Source organism: Myxine glutinosa, chromosome 1 (genome assembly GCF_964187855.1).
Source record: "Myxine glutinosa chromosome 1, kmMyxGlut1.1, whole genome shotgun sequence".
NCBI lineage: Eukaryota > Metazoa > Chordata > Myxini > Myxiniformes > Myxinidae > Myxine > Myxine glutinosa.
Window position 1 is genome coordinate 278,720,211 of NC_136261.1, and position 15,193 is coordinate 278,735,403.

General features: G+C 46.1%; 1 protein-coding gene across 1 annotated transcript in view; it reads right to left on the reverse strand.

The window, feature by feature from the left end:
* Positions 1 to 15,193, reverse strand: part of LOC137437773 (SH3 domain-binding protein 2) — a 104,796-nt gene that overhangs the window by 14,152 nt on the left and 75,451 nt on the right. The window contains exons 8-11 of the mRNA XM_068132383.2: positions 10,589 to 10,690; positions 7,530 to 8,004; positions 4,581 to 4,653; positions 4,076 to 4,137 (exon numbers count right to left, since the gene is read on the reverse strand). Of these exons, the coding sequence (XP_067988484.2) occupies positions 4,076 to 4,137; positions 4,581 to 4,653; positions 7,530 to 8,004; positions 10,589 to 10,690 (712 nt within the window). The remainder of the gene's footprint in view (positions 1 to 4,075; positions 4,138 to 4,580; positions 4,654 to 7,529; positions 8,005 to 10,588; positions 10,691 to 15,193) is intronic.

Below are 15,193 nucleotides of genomic sequence, written 5' to 3' on the forward strand. Positions count from 1 at the left end.
GGGTGTATTTGGTGAGCGTTTTTGGGCCAATGATGATTATTACAGATTTATCATAGTTAAGTTTGAGGAAGTTGATTTGAAGCCAGGATTTTATTTCAGTGATGCAGTTTGTCAGGATAGAGTGGGTGGCGGTGGAGATTGACTTGGTGGAGATGAAAAGCTGGATGTCATCGGCGAAGCAGTGGAATTGGAGACCATGACGGCGGATTAAGTGACCAAGGGGGAACAGGTACAGGATGAAGAGGAGGGGGCCGAGAACTGAACCTTGGGGGACACCTTGGGGGAGGGGAGCAGTGGGGGATTTGCAGTTATTGATGGAGATGAACTGGCGTCTGTCAGAGAGGTAAGATTTGATCCAAGAGAGGGCAGTGCCGGTAATGTTAAAGGTGGTTTCAAGTCGGGTGAGGAGGATGGTGTGATTGATGGTGTCAAAGGCGGCGCTGAGGTCGAGGAGGATGAGAATGTTGAGGTCGCCGGCGTCAGAGGAGAGGAGAAGGTCGTTGGTGATTTTGAGGAGAGCAGTTTCAGTACTGTGGTTGGAGCGGAATCCAGATTGGAATGTTTCATGCAGGTTATTGGCAGAGAGGTGATGTTTGAGTTGAGTGGCTACAGCGCGTTCCAAAACTTTTGACAGAAAGGGTAGGTTGGAGATGGGTCTGAAGTTATTTAGGGTGTCAGGGTTGAGTCCAGGTTTTTTCAGAATGGGGGTAACAGCAGCAATTTTGAGGGATGGTGGGACGATGCCTGTAGACAGGGAGGAGTTTATTGTTGCAGTGATAAGTGGAGAGAGAGCAGGAAGGGAGGCCTTGACAAAGCTGGAGGGGATGGGGTCCAGAGTGCAGGTGGCAGTTTTCATTCCTATGAGGAGTTCAGAGAGGTCAGTAGGGGAGACTGGGGAGAACTGAGACAGGGGTTGGCAGGATAAGGGGTGGGGGGGCAGGTGGTTTGAGGGGGAGCAGGTGCGGTGGTGGTTAAGCTGTTGTAGATGTTGTCAATTTTGCTTTGGAAGAATGAAAGGAAGGAGATGCAGTTGTCTACTGTGAATGACTGGGTGGTGGTGTCCAGGGGGCTGAGGAGTTTGTTTATTGTAGAGAAGAGTGCTTTTGGGTTTCCGGAGCCAGAGTGGATAATTTGAGAGTAGTAGGCGGAGCGGGTGCGGGAGAGGGCATCTTTGTAGTGCTGCAGGTGGTCCTTGTAGGCTTGGGAGTGAATTGTGAGACCTGTTTTATTTCGGAGTCTTTCAAGTTGGCGAGCACGAGTTTTCATCATGCAGAGTTCAGGGGTAAACCAGGGAGCAGAATGGGTGAATGAAACTGTTTTGGTTTTTATAGGTGCAAGCTGGTCGAGGCAGAAGGAGAGAGTGTGGTTGTAGTAGTTAGTGAGGTCAGAAGGGGTGTGGAGGTCAACGAAGGGAGAAGTGGACATTTTTTCAGAGAGGGTGGATGAGAATGAGGTAGGTGAAAGAGAGTTTAGCTTACGGAAGTTGATAATGCGATAATGCCTTGGTGCTGGGGTGGGGATGTTGATGGTCATAGTGATGGCTAAGTGGTCAGAGAGGGTGAGGTCGGAGCTAGAGAGATGGTGCAAAATTAGTCCAGTAGAGCAGACAAGGTCGAGAATGTGACCACGGTTATGGGTAGGAAAGTTGACATGTTGAGTGAGGTTAAAGCAGGTGAGTAAATCAGTGAAGTCAGTGGTTATTGTGGAGTCAGTGGAGTCCATGTGGATATTGAAATCACCGAGGAGGAGGATTGAGGGGGAGAAGGAACAGAGCTGGGTCAGAAAGTAGGAGAAGTCAGACAGGAATGATGGGTGTGGTTTGGGAGGGCGGTAGACGACTGCCATGACTGACTGTGTGTGACCAGAGAGTTTAAAAGCCAGGTGTTCAAATGATGGAGCAGACGAGATGGAAATGAGGCTGGTCTTGATGTCCTGTCGGTGAATTACGGCAATTCCACCACCTCGGCCCTCCGAGCGTGGTTTATTGATGTATGAATATCCATTGGGTGTAGTGAGGTTGAGTGAGAAGTAGTCCAGAGGTTGTTGCCAGGTTTCAGTGAGACAGAGAAAGTCCAGTTTATTGTCCAGAATGTAGTCGTTCAGGATGTGGCTTTTGTTGTTGAGGGACCGGGTATTGAACAGAGTGAGCTTGATGTTGCTTTGTATGGTGGGGATGAACTCGGGTGATTTTGCCAGGGTTTGCAGACAGGAGGCGCGATCATGTGCGTTGCTGTGGTGACGTAGTCGATGAGTGGGAGTGCGCTGAGTTGACCAGAGTACGGTTATGGAGTGACCTGTTTGTAAGTAAACAAACTTGCGACCGGAGCCTCTATGAATGTATCTGGGTCGTCGCAGGAGTCCGTGGTATTTGATTGCAGAGATGCATGATGGGGTGGAGTGAGTGTTGAGCAGAAGAAGCCTTGCGGCGGAGTACCTTAGAGCCATGCCAGGCAGGAGCTAAGGGGACGAGGACGAGGCCAAGGCCGAGCAGGCCTTGCCAGTGCGGGACGTGCAGGACGTGAAGGCCAAGGACGTGGAGGCCGGGCTCAACGACCGCAGCGGCAAACCAAGACAGGAAAGGCCGCAGCGGCAAACCAAGACAGGAAAGGCCGCAGCGGCAAACCAAGACAGGAAAGGCCGCAGCGGCAAACCAAGACAGGAAAGGCCGCAGCGGCAAACCAAGACAGGAAAGGCCGCAGCGGCAAACGACCGCAGCCGCAAACCAAGACAGCAAAGGCCGCAGCAGCAAACCGGGCATCTTGCTCACCCCGGCCTCGTGGTGTTCCAGCGGCAAACCGCCCTCGTCCACGCACAACCGCAGCCGCAAACAAGACAGCAAAGGGTAGGAGAGGCGTAAGACGCCCCGGGAGCGGGCCTGAGGCAACGGTGGAAGAGCCGGGCAGGCAAAGCCGGGAGCAGAGCCGGGACCAAGCAGAGAGCAGACCCAACGGCCAAAAAGCCGCCACGACCACCAGAAAAGCAGACTATATACAATGACCCAGGCAGTTAAGGCAGCAGTCTCATTATGGATGAATTGTTTCAAGTCTCTTTGGGTTGTAGAATTCTTCGCATACAGTTTGTGTTTGAGGAAACCCAAAAAGAAGAAATGACAGGGTGTTGTTAAATCACAAGACCGCGGCGGCCATTCAACCGGACCACAACGGCCAATCCATTTGTCTGTAAAGTTCAAATCAAGGGCCTGGCAGCATAATGAACAGGTGCACCACCCTGCATGAACCACATTTGGCCATCATTGAGTGGAAATGCATGCTGCTCCAACATTAGAAGGTAATTTGCAGCATTCACGTTTTCTTCGAAACATATTGGTCCTACAATGCCTCCAGTAGAAATGCCTGAAATCAGCCAGCGTGACCATCGGGTTCTCGGTCACCTATCTTACCAAGGCCCATCTCCCCCGATTGCTCAGTTTGGCCGGGCGGCCAGCTCTAGGAAGAGTCCTTGTTGTTCCAAACTTCTTCCCTTTAGGAATTATGGAGGCCACTGTGCTCTTGGGAACCTTCAATGCAGCAGAATTATTTTTTGTAGGCTTCCCCAAATCTGTGCCTCGACACAATCCTGTCTCTGAACTCTGCAGGCAGTTCCTTCGACCTCATGGCTTGGTTTTTGCTCTGATATGCATTGTCAGCCGTGAGACCTTATATAGACAGGTGTGTGCCTTTCCAAATCATGTCCTATCGATTGAATTTACCACAGGTGGACTCCAATCAAGGTGCAGAAACATCTCAAAGATGATCAAGAGAAATGCGAGGCACCTGAGCTAAATTTCAAGTGCCATAGAAAAGGGTCTGAATACTTATGTCAATGTGATATTTCAGTGTTTTATTTTTAATAAATTTGCAAAACTTTCTAAAATCATGTTTTCTCTTTCCATTATGGGGTATTGAGTGTAGATTGATTAGGGAAAAGTGAATTGAAACGATTTCAGCATAAGGCTGCAACATAACAAAATGTGAAAAAAGTGAAGGGGTCTGAATACTTTCTGAATGCACTGTATATATACATATGAAATTCAGAATTTTCCGAACAATATATAGGAAATGGAAACAATACTTACTGCTCCACAGTTTCACTGGACGTTGTGTTCATGAAGATTGATTTGAGCATCTTCTCATTCAACTTGGAAGAAGAAAAAGAAAAAATACATTTCCACCTCATATTACCAACACTGAGTCCAAACAATTCACTGTTTGTTCAAATGAATGAATCATTTGAATTAATAAATGTTGCCTCATCATAATACGACATATTACAAGGAACTTCAATGCAGGAGTAGGCCATGAGGCTATTCAAGGTTGCGCAATAGTTGTTTGTCCATGCTCCATCCTTTTTAAATGCTGATCATTAAGCAAGGGAGCAGCACGTACCATTATTGAGATCTTAGGTTTGACTCAACCGGTGTTCTCACCACCAACCTCCAAGCCTCAGATTAGATACTCTCACCATTACACTATCAAGTCAGGTTTGTGGGATTATGTTGTAGTAATTACATTATGAGATTGTAATAAAGCAGATGGAACTGATTTGATGTGCTGAATCAGACCAATGTCCTCAAAACAGACCTGGGTGTGCTCATCTTCAGTGTTCCGTTCCATGAACTCTCTCTTGAAACTTTGTCCATCAGGTGACTCCCTGCTGAAAACACCACAGACATGATGCAGATGTCAACAACCAGATCATCCCGGCACTACTTACAGGAATATCCTCATTAAATTATGTTCCGATTTCCTTGCAGAAGCACCAATATTTGAACCATGGTATGGATCGATGAATGCTTTCCATCCAGTAAAATAAAAGGCGTTGGGCCATGATTTCGAATTAACATTTTTGTCTTGGCTCTGGAAGCTCAGGACCCAAAAGGAGTTGTTGAACTGCCAGATTAAAAAGAAAACTAATGTGATCATCAAACTCACATTGTTTTTCTTTTTCTCACTGCTGAACCATCGGTTATAGCCTTTTCCTATCAATACTTGGCAAGCTTGAATGAACTCACCATTCGTGATAAAGGAATATTATCTTTTGTCTTCCCAATGATAAATATCAAGGTTCTCACCTTTAAATATCAGATTTTTGAGTTATCTTCTACAGTTATCTTCTGTAGTTATCTACTACAGTTATTACAGTCAGTTATCTTCAATTGCTTTACGATATAAAACTATAACGGCACTCGGTAGAGCGCATACATCCGCCAGGCTGAACAGTTAACGTTTCGTGTCCCACCTACAGGCCGGATCTAGCCTGGTGTTGGCTTAGCGGTTAGGGTGCTGGCTTGGGCTCCTAGGATCCTGGGTTCGAATCCCGGGCGATCACTAAATTAACGCCGGGGGGTTGACTCAGCCTGTCATCCTTCCGAGGTCGGCAATTTGAGTACCAGTTCACTGGTAATTCCCTGTATGTCGCAAGAGGTGACTAACAGGGATGGCGGCAGGAAGGGCATCCGGCCGTAAAACATTGCTTCAAAAAGGGGACCACGGTGCCCGAAAAAGGCTAACCCCCGCTCTGTGGGGGAAAATGGCCTCTAAAGGTGGTTCTATAGGCCGGATCTGGATTCGGACCTGAACCAAAATCTAATCGGCTTGTTCTTGTCACCTTACCAACTCATCCACCAAGTTTAGTCATAACTAGTCCATAACCTTTTGAAAGATCATGCTATATATCGCTTTTGGCCAATAGAAGCAGACAACTGGACAGTTGTGCTCTGCTTTGGAAAAGGGTTTGTAATGTTTCCCAAAAAGGTACATACTTACAAGGCAAACAGTGTCGCAACAGAAAACCTTACCCTAAATACAGAAGCTTCATTGGTGATGAATCACTTGAAAATTAAAAAATTCTCTGATCCGGATTCGGGTCTTCACCAAAATCGAATCATTCCTTCTCGTCACCGACCCAACCTGTCCACCAAGCTTGGTCCAAATCCGTCCATAACCTTTAAAGATAACATGCTATATATCGTTTCTCCCCCCCCCCCCCCCCATCTCTCAATGGTGAAGAGTCACTTTAAAAAAATAAGTATCTGGATCCAGATCACCAAAATCGTCACACACCCGGACCTGTCCACCAAGTTTCGTCTGAATCCGTCCACAAGTTTTTGAGATATCCTGTTCACAGTCACAGATAGACAAACAGACATTCAAACAGGGGTGAAAACAAAACCCCCATTCATCTTGGTGGTAGAGGTACCTGAAGTAATACTTTGTGATAAGGCACATGGATGAATCATAGACAAGGGCAGAAGAGAGACTCTGAGAGGTTTAATAAGAACATCCTCCAAGTCACCCAAGCACCAATAACTGCCCCTGGTTCCCATATCGCACCACGTCATTCGAGTATGAAAGCAGTTCCTTCATATCACCCCACAGTACCAATCAAATATGGAAACGGGTACTTATCGTTTCTTACATTTCAAGACCCCAAAAGTACCCTTTGCTACAACAACGGTCATGGATACTGAAAGCTTCAATTTATGCAGACTAACACTAGAGATAATGTTGGTAAAACTTTCATTTTAGTACCTTTTATTTACCTTCTGGCTCATTAAAGCACTCTGGAATCAATATATGATCACTTCTTCTGAGATCTTTATGCAGTCACTCAACAACTCTAGATTATTTAGCCACATGATCATGTTTGCATATCATGCAATGCATGCCAAAATGTTAGGAATCTCATCCAGTGAGGATAATGTTTCATCAGCCTCTCTGACGACAGACTCACCACAAACCAGAGAGTACACAAAGAATGTAGATTTAATGGTTTTTGGACTACTCGGATATGTATTTTTCAGGTAATCGTATTGGTGACTGTTTTGGAAGAATGCTGCCGGTGTCATCAAACTGCTTGTTTATTCTGCTGATGGTTCTTCTGTCAATTGCGTCGGTGCCACATTCTTAGACAAGTTGTCTGTGAACTTCAGCTGAATTTACAGATACAGAATACAAGCGTACAGTGCGAATTTTCTGTCTCACAATATCCTCCATCATATAGGGCATCTAATTGACTGAGGTCTATCCTCAGTTCACTGGTTTGTGTCGGTACCACATTTGTGTCATTTATGTCAAATTCAAAAGTAAAATATTGCCAATCAAAATATTTGTGATGACAAGGACAGGAGTGTGGAACAAAAACTGGTGGAAATCAAAACATCCAACTCACGTCAAAGTGAGATGCCATCGCAAGCACACCCCAGGGGGGCGAGGCCCAATATAACACTGTTCTTGCACCTTCTTGCCATGTGGTGATCATAACTACCAAATTTGGTGAATTTTTGCACAACCGTTTTGGAGGAGAGAGCATGACGGACAGACAGAGATAGACGGAGCCAATTACACCATCCCCCAGTTTTTTTTCAAAGAGCATGGGGATATAAACATGATAATTGTCCGTTTCTTTCATTATGTCAATCATTATTAAAATTACAGCATATAACATCAAATCATGCCAGCAAATCCAAACCACAGTAGAAACAACGTTAGCAGACTGCACAAAAAAAAAAAAAAATCCCGCATTAATACCTTAGGGTTGACTTCATATGCTGCGGCAATAGGGGGATTTTCCTTGGCTGTGGTAGATGTTCCTCTGAAGGCTTGAAGATATCGACATCCAGAGGAGGCTTTTGACTGATGCATTTCTCTTGAGTTTGAGTGGCTGCGAATTTGTGGATGTTTGGCTTGTGTGAGAGAGGTTTGGGCTTGACGGCTGGATTAGGTGGCTTTGGTGGTTTTAAAATAACACTCTTAGGTAGCAGAGGTAGCACTCTGCTCATGGGAACATTGGATAGAATTTCTCTGACGGGTGCATCTAAAGTTGGTGCTTGAATAACCTTCTTATGTTCAACTTGCATATTAAATTTTACAGCATTTTTTATTTCAGGAATAAGATTAGGGGGAACCACTGGATGGCACACATCAGGTTTTATTGGAATGCAGGGTTGTTGTATTTTGGTGGATTTTGGGATCTTGTTCTGATGGATATCCTGATTCACCGAGTCTGTGGAAACACATTCCGCTGCTGTAACTTGAACAAACGTTTCCCACAATCCAATAAACTTGAAAGGTTAAGGTGAAAGTTGTCACTAAAAGTAAACTTGCATTTTGTTTCCTGTTACTGTTCCGATATGAACCCCTGATTCATGATGGAAGGAACCCAGGTTCACATCCCATATACCATATGCATTCGTCTATTGTCTTCGAATGTCCTTGTAATTAATGTAAAAGTACATTAACGTCCCCTGTTTTTTTTCCTGCATGTGATTTATGTGCAAGCTCCTTCCTGAGCCATAAATGACTAAAAATAAAAGTAAAATGCAGATATTGTTCTACTTGGTATGTCAGTGCAACTTCAGCTGTCTGTCTTTTGTGCTCATGAAAGCAGGTTGAGTGCTGCCAAAAGCAGTCTCATGGCAAGGATTACGCTGCATGATTTGCTTTTACCTTCCCAGAGGTAGTGAGGGAGCAATTTTGAAATTGGCAAAGGTCACCTATACTTTTCCTTAAATATACCATGGGATGTCCAACATACACAAACTAATGGTCACAAACTAATGGCTAAAGCCACATTTCCAAGCTAGCCTCCAAAGCCAACCGCCTACTGGGCATCTTCCATCGTGCGAAGTCCTTCCTTGGCACTACTGAGCTCCTCACCACATATAAGGCTTTCATCCGCAGATCGATGGAATACTGCTCTCGCCTCACACCTAGCTCGGCTTCCCGCTGGAGAAACCAAAGCATTCAGAATCATTGGAATCTCCCATGATGAAGCTGATTCTGAGGGCCTTTCACTCACTCACCGCAGGCAGGTTGGTGGTCTTTCTGTCTTCTACAGAATCCTCTCCGGCCTAGCTCCCCATGCTCTGTCCCCCAAATATTCCTGCAGGATGCATAAGATCTGCGAGTAACCCTCTTTTGGTGAAACTACCAAAAATCAAGACTCCAACAACTCACCTTCACTCTTTCATTCCTCTTTTTCCCCACCTCTGGAACAAACTCCGATACTCTTTTCAATCCCACTCCTCCCTCCAGGTCTTCAAAACAGCTGTTCACCATCATCTCATATCTTCCCCCATCCAAAACCATGATCTTTTAACCCCCATTAATCCACATCAAACCCACCTCCTTCAAATTCGGGGTTTTTTTTTTTCTTCCTGAAAGCCCCTGTAGTGTCCATCTTGTTTATCCCGTGTACCCCGCCCCAACCCTCTCCCTTCCACAGATGTTCTTGTTCCCCACTGTTGTTGTGCTTCGCTCTCTTGCCCCCTATTGTCTCCCTGCTTCCTTTGTTACATGTTCTATATGTTAGCTCCTGTACGAACCTTCACTTAGTGTACAAAAAAAGAAAAAAATGGGTCGTCTGTCCGAGGGATGTAGTGCCAGTAGATTAACGTCTGTCTGAGGGATGACGCGCTTTGTGATTCAATGCCATGCATGCGTAGCGCTAATCCCACTATACTCGGGTCAGGAATCAAACATAGGCTGTATAGCCCAAAGTTAAGTGTTCTACCTAGAGGGAGAAGGCGGCCATCTAAATCGGCCACAAAATGTGCAGATTTTGTTTCTTAAAACTGCAGTTGTCAAGGAATACCAGTATAGAACATACCTTTACCCAATAAACAAAATTAAAGCGATAAATTAGTTAGCGGTGCCAGTATTTCAGTGCAGGTTCTGTATTGTACATTGGTAACAAGCAGAAATCAACAAACTGGATGTCAAAACAAGGTAATTGCTTTCACAAAAATAGTTTACAAAAACTAGAGCATCCAAAATCCATCTGCCAAGATGTGAAGGAGGCATCAGCATGATTAAATTGAATCAGGTGTGCCAAACAACAACTGTAGGATCAGTCGTGTATGAAAAAGCACAACAGACCACAAAACACTGTCCATGAACATGAAGAAATCAAGGCCAAACCTTAATCCTACAATCACCTTGCTGTAAATTACCAAGAATATGTGAACTTAGAAAATGTAATGTCTGAAAGAGAAAGAACAGCTGTCCAACAATAGCAATGTAGGCTATGGAAAACTACAAACCAAAATAGCAATAAATACAGTGTCCTCAGAAAGTATTCACACCCCTTGATTTTTTCACATTTTGTGTCATGGTCTGAATTTGAAATGGATTTGATTAAGATATTTTTGTCACCGATCTCCACAAAATACTCCTTAATGTGAAAGTGGAACTTAAATTGTTTTTTTTACATATTAATTAAAAATGAAAGCCTGACATGTCTTGAGGCAATAAGTATTCAACCCCTTTGCTATGACACTCCAAATTGAGCTCAGGTGCATCCAATTTCCTTTGATCATCTGTGTATGTCGAAAAGTTGGAGAATTACAAAAGAGCAGGATGATTCAAAAGAGGCAGCCAGTAAATAGATAAGAATAGCTAATTGAATTGCAAAGAAGGTAGTTGAATAAGAATGGAAAATAAGTAAAACGAGTAGTAATAATGAGCTTCATCTTTCCTCCATTGGTCTACAACTTACACTAGATTGGGATAGGGTAAGGTGGTGTCACTCAATGCAGTTAAATTACAATATTAAATGTGATGAGGATAGTAGATTTGAAAAAGTGTACCTGGAGTTGGAGCATGACTGATGTCTGTCTCGTTAATGAAGGTAGAGTCATAACCAAAACAAAACTCATCTGGTTCCAAGTAATCATGGTCAGAGTATTCATCTGCAATGAAATAACAAGGTGTTTCCCTAACATCCACATTCATATTTCCATCAATTTCTGGATGTTAATCTGGATTCTAAATGTTATGTTTTTAAAATGAGGTGGATATGATTGTTACAATATCAACTACAACGTGGCCACAATGTCTTGTCACCTCTTGTAAAAGTTGTGATTGCCTTTGTGTGAAGAATGTCAATTCTTTTCCTTTTTCCCTTTTTTCAGATTTGAATGTAACCATGGTTGACACAAGCAACTACACCATTGAACAACGGATTGTTGTCAGTGTCTGGGTTCACGAACATCCAAAAACGGGGAAAACAATGGAAGAGGTGCGTGTCGACTTCCAGCAACGATTCCGCCAAGAAGCTCCTTATAAAAAGACACTTCTGCGTTGGGAGCATAAACTCTTCGCAACAGGAAATATAAAGGACATGCCAAGAACTGGAAGGCCATCAACCAGAGGTCAGCGGTGTGAATTCGTCAAAGAATCTGTTGCCAGGTCACCAGGAAAGTCGACCCGTAAACGATCCGAGGAGCTTGGAATACCACGCTCAACAATGCAAAAGCACATGAAGGTTGATCTAAAATTGCACCCACATCACCCAATGTCCGTTCAAGAGTCATCGGACGATGATTAAAACCAGACGGGAACGGGACGCATGTGCAAGGATACTTCAGACATTTGGCACAATCCCAAAAGGTGGACAGGTGATCTTTCGTGATGAATGTGCCATATACCGAAGCTCTCGTTCTGGTCCAAGGAGAACCCACATTTTTATGAGCAAGTGGACATCGTTCTCCACAGGTCATGATATTACCTGGGATGGATAGTAAATGACTATTTGGACCATATTTGTTTGATAATCTTACTATAATTCACCAAATGTCCGTCCGTCTGTCTGTCTGCCTGTCCGTTTGAAGGTACCGTAAAAACTGCTGAACCGATCGCAACGATATTTTGGGTGGATAATCCTGGGATCTCCAGGAGTAAAATAGGCTATTTAGTTTTCCCAATTTCAGCTTTGGTCTCCAGCATTCTCAGGTTTGGATTCCCGCATAACATTCGCGTTCGCATAACGTTCATTGTGACGATGTTTTCATTGTGACGATGTTGTTTTCCCGGGTGCCGCACAAACGGCTGCACCGATCGAACTCGGTGACCTCGGACAAAGACCTTTTTGGGTTGAATGCCTGCTTGAGAGAATTCCAAACCCCTCGCTCCCCGCCATCACGGCCGTCTCTCCAACTTACAATCCCATGAGATATGCGGAAAGGACGACCCAAAACCAATATAAACATCATTAAACATCATTCGTATATAAACATCATTAAAAGTAAATAATGACCTCTGCTAAAGTTCAAACGACATTTAATCCGAACATGAGAGAATTCCACATAGCTATTTGGGCGGTGAATACGCTAACAGATCGCTGTTTCCATCGATCTTGCCAAGGCCGTAACAGCTATCGACTCAAAATCCTTTTAACTGTTGATTTGGAAGTTTTTACAATGAAGGAAACATTAACAATGTTGTTAAAAGTTTATTTTGTGATTAATTTGTAATTGGAGATATGTTGTTTGGAATTTAAAAAAGAAATATCGAGTTCAAGTGAATGACGACATGCCGTGATGGTTTCTATTTTCTGAACGTGAACTTCGCGGATCACCATATGCAGATTCGCCACGGACTCACAATTGATGTTTCTATACATGAACGTACCCGTTTGTTTGCGAATGGGTACGTTTTTCATGGAAGTCCTTCACGAACTTGCTGTCCATGTCTGACGTGCGACTGAAGGTGCTACAGGAATGTGGAATTTATTGGTTTCATGCTTTCGCATTCGCCATATCTGCATTGCCTGTTTGCTTCTGGCCTCGCACCCGTGCGTAGCACGGGTATCTCCCTAGTCCAGTTAATCAGCACACTTATCTGGACATATTGCCAAACTGGTTTGTGCCACAACTGGAAAAACTTGGTATTAAGGACAATGTGTAGTTCCAGCAGGACAGTGTGTAGTGAAATCGTATTCGTACTAATGCTGAACCCAGGTGATGATCGTTGCTCGCTGACACCGCTAGGGGCGCGGCTATAAGACCCGCTGCGGTCGGTGCTCAGGGGGACTTCTCCTGTGACATGTTACATCTGGTGGACTCGCTAACGGTACGCCTGCATAGAATATTAAGCTTGCTTGCATTGAATGTTATGAATGGACCCATGTGATGCCAAACCTTATTCCTATTGCATTTCCTGTATTTACAGAATGATGTCATGGTCTTAATGGAATTAAACCACCAGATGGACTAAAGTTGTGGACCCGATTGGTTTTTCACAACACTTAATTCCATTAACGATCTACCGACATGGCGGGCAACAAGACGCTGGTGGTCACGCCATTCTGCGCCGACCCGCAAGCCTCGGATGGTGGATTGCAACTGAAGCACTGGCTGAAAACGTTGGAGAACCATTTCGCTGAGCCTGAGACCGAGCCGACGGCTGTCGCGAAGCTAGCAACGCTGCACTCCAAAATCGACTACAAGGTGTACAACAGTATCGCACAATGTGCGACGTACGACCTCGCTATTGCGGAGCTCAAACGATTGTACATAAAGGAACAGAGCCCGGTGTATGCTCGGCATTTGCTATTAACGCGACGCCAGCAACGCAACGAGCCGATGGATCACTATGCCCAGGAGCTCCGGCAACTCCTGCTGGACAGTACCCGGGAGCCACGGACTCACGAGCAGGCTCAGGATGACCTTCTCCTAGACACCTATGTCGCCGGGGTCTCCTCTCAGGACCTAAGGCTCAAACTCCTGGAGAAGACCGACCTGACCTTCGCGGCGGCACTCGAGCAAGGAAAGGTACACACTGAAGCGCGGTTGCAGTCGAATGCCTATGATCGCACGCGCCTCTTGGCGGGAACCTCGCTACACGCACGGCCGGAGAGTGCTACCGCCGAGGGAGCGGAACTGCTCGCGGAACTCCAGGATGCTCCGGAGGAGGATCCGGTCCTGATGGCTGCCGCAACGACCAGACCCAAGGCCTTACGCAGAGCCACCTGCTATTTCTGTGGGGGACAACGACATCTCCGGACAGTGTGTCTGGCTCGGGACGCCATATGCCATTTGTGCTCGCAAAAGGTGCACTACGCAAAAGTGTGCCGGAAAACCGCACGCAGCTCGCGGCCGCGCGCGACCTTGAATGGGCTCATTGCGGAGCCTACGAGCCGAGCTCGGAACATGGCGCCTTACCCGGCTTTGAAAGACAGGGCCCCTCCTCGCGGGCCCCTGGTCACTCAATCGACCTTGGCGAGAGTCACCGAACAGCCACAACAGTCTCATCCTCAATCGGGCACGGCACATGCGTCCTTGACCAGACTCTGGGCCACGCGAGGGGCTTTGGAGCCTCGCCAAGCCCCAGCGGTACGTTCTCGTCATGTCTCTCAAGAGCGTACAGCGTCCACTGGCGGCGACACGAGTTCGGTACCAACTACGGTGGCCCTCACCCGTCAAACGGCGATTTCGAATACTACGGAGGCCTATACCCGTCAAACGGCGATTTCGAATACTACGGAGGCCCATACACATCAAACGGCGATTTTGGAACGTCAAACGGCGATTTCGAATACTACGGAGGCCCATACACATCAAACGGCGATTTTGAATCGCAAAGCACCGGAATGCATGGGAAAGCTCTCTGATGGGTTTAACGGATTCCCCATGGACAACGAATACTCCGGCAACGACCGCAAAACTGCAGATTGCATGGGAACACACCCTGACAACTTATACGAGACTCCACGGGCACCCTCTGACGCCCGGAAAACTGCCGCTGGCATAGGATCCGCCTGCGAGGCGAGGCCGACCCACTCGGGAGGTTCGGTCCCACTCCCAGCAGGCTCGTCCGGCCTGGCGCAAGCCCTTATTCCCCTCATGGTCGAGGGCCATTGTGTGCGGGCCTTGGTGGATACAGGGTCTACGGATAGTTTTATCGACCAGCGACTAGTGCACAGGCATGGTTGGCAGGTCTTGAGGTCTACGAGACGGATCTTCATGGCTTCCCAGGGACTTCGACTCAGCACGAAGGGGGAATGCCGATTGAAACTCGTGATAAAGGGACGGGTTTTCCCAGATGTACACCTTATGGTCTTACCTGCTTTATGTGCTGATATTCTGTTAGGACACGATTTTCTTAAGCGACATGGACGTCTGGAAATGGAGTTTGGTGGGCCTGACATGCTTGTTGTGGGGGCTGACGTGCTTGCTGTGTGTGCCCTAGCGAAAATGGAAATCCAGCCGCTTTCGCTGTTCCCCAATCTAACCTCCGACTGTACCCCTGTAGCGGTAAAATCACGGCGCTACTCTCGAGCAGACATGCAATTCATTGCGGACGAAACGGCTCAGCTCTTGAAAGATGGTATCATAGAACCTAGCCGGTCGCCGTGGCGAGCCCAGGTCTTGGTGGTGCGAAGCGATGCACACCGCAGACGCATGGTAATCGAC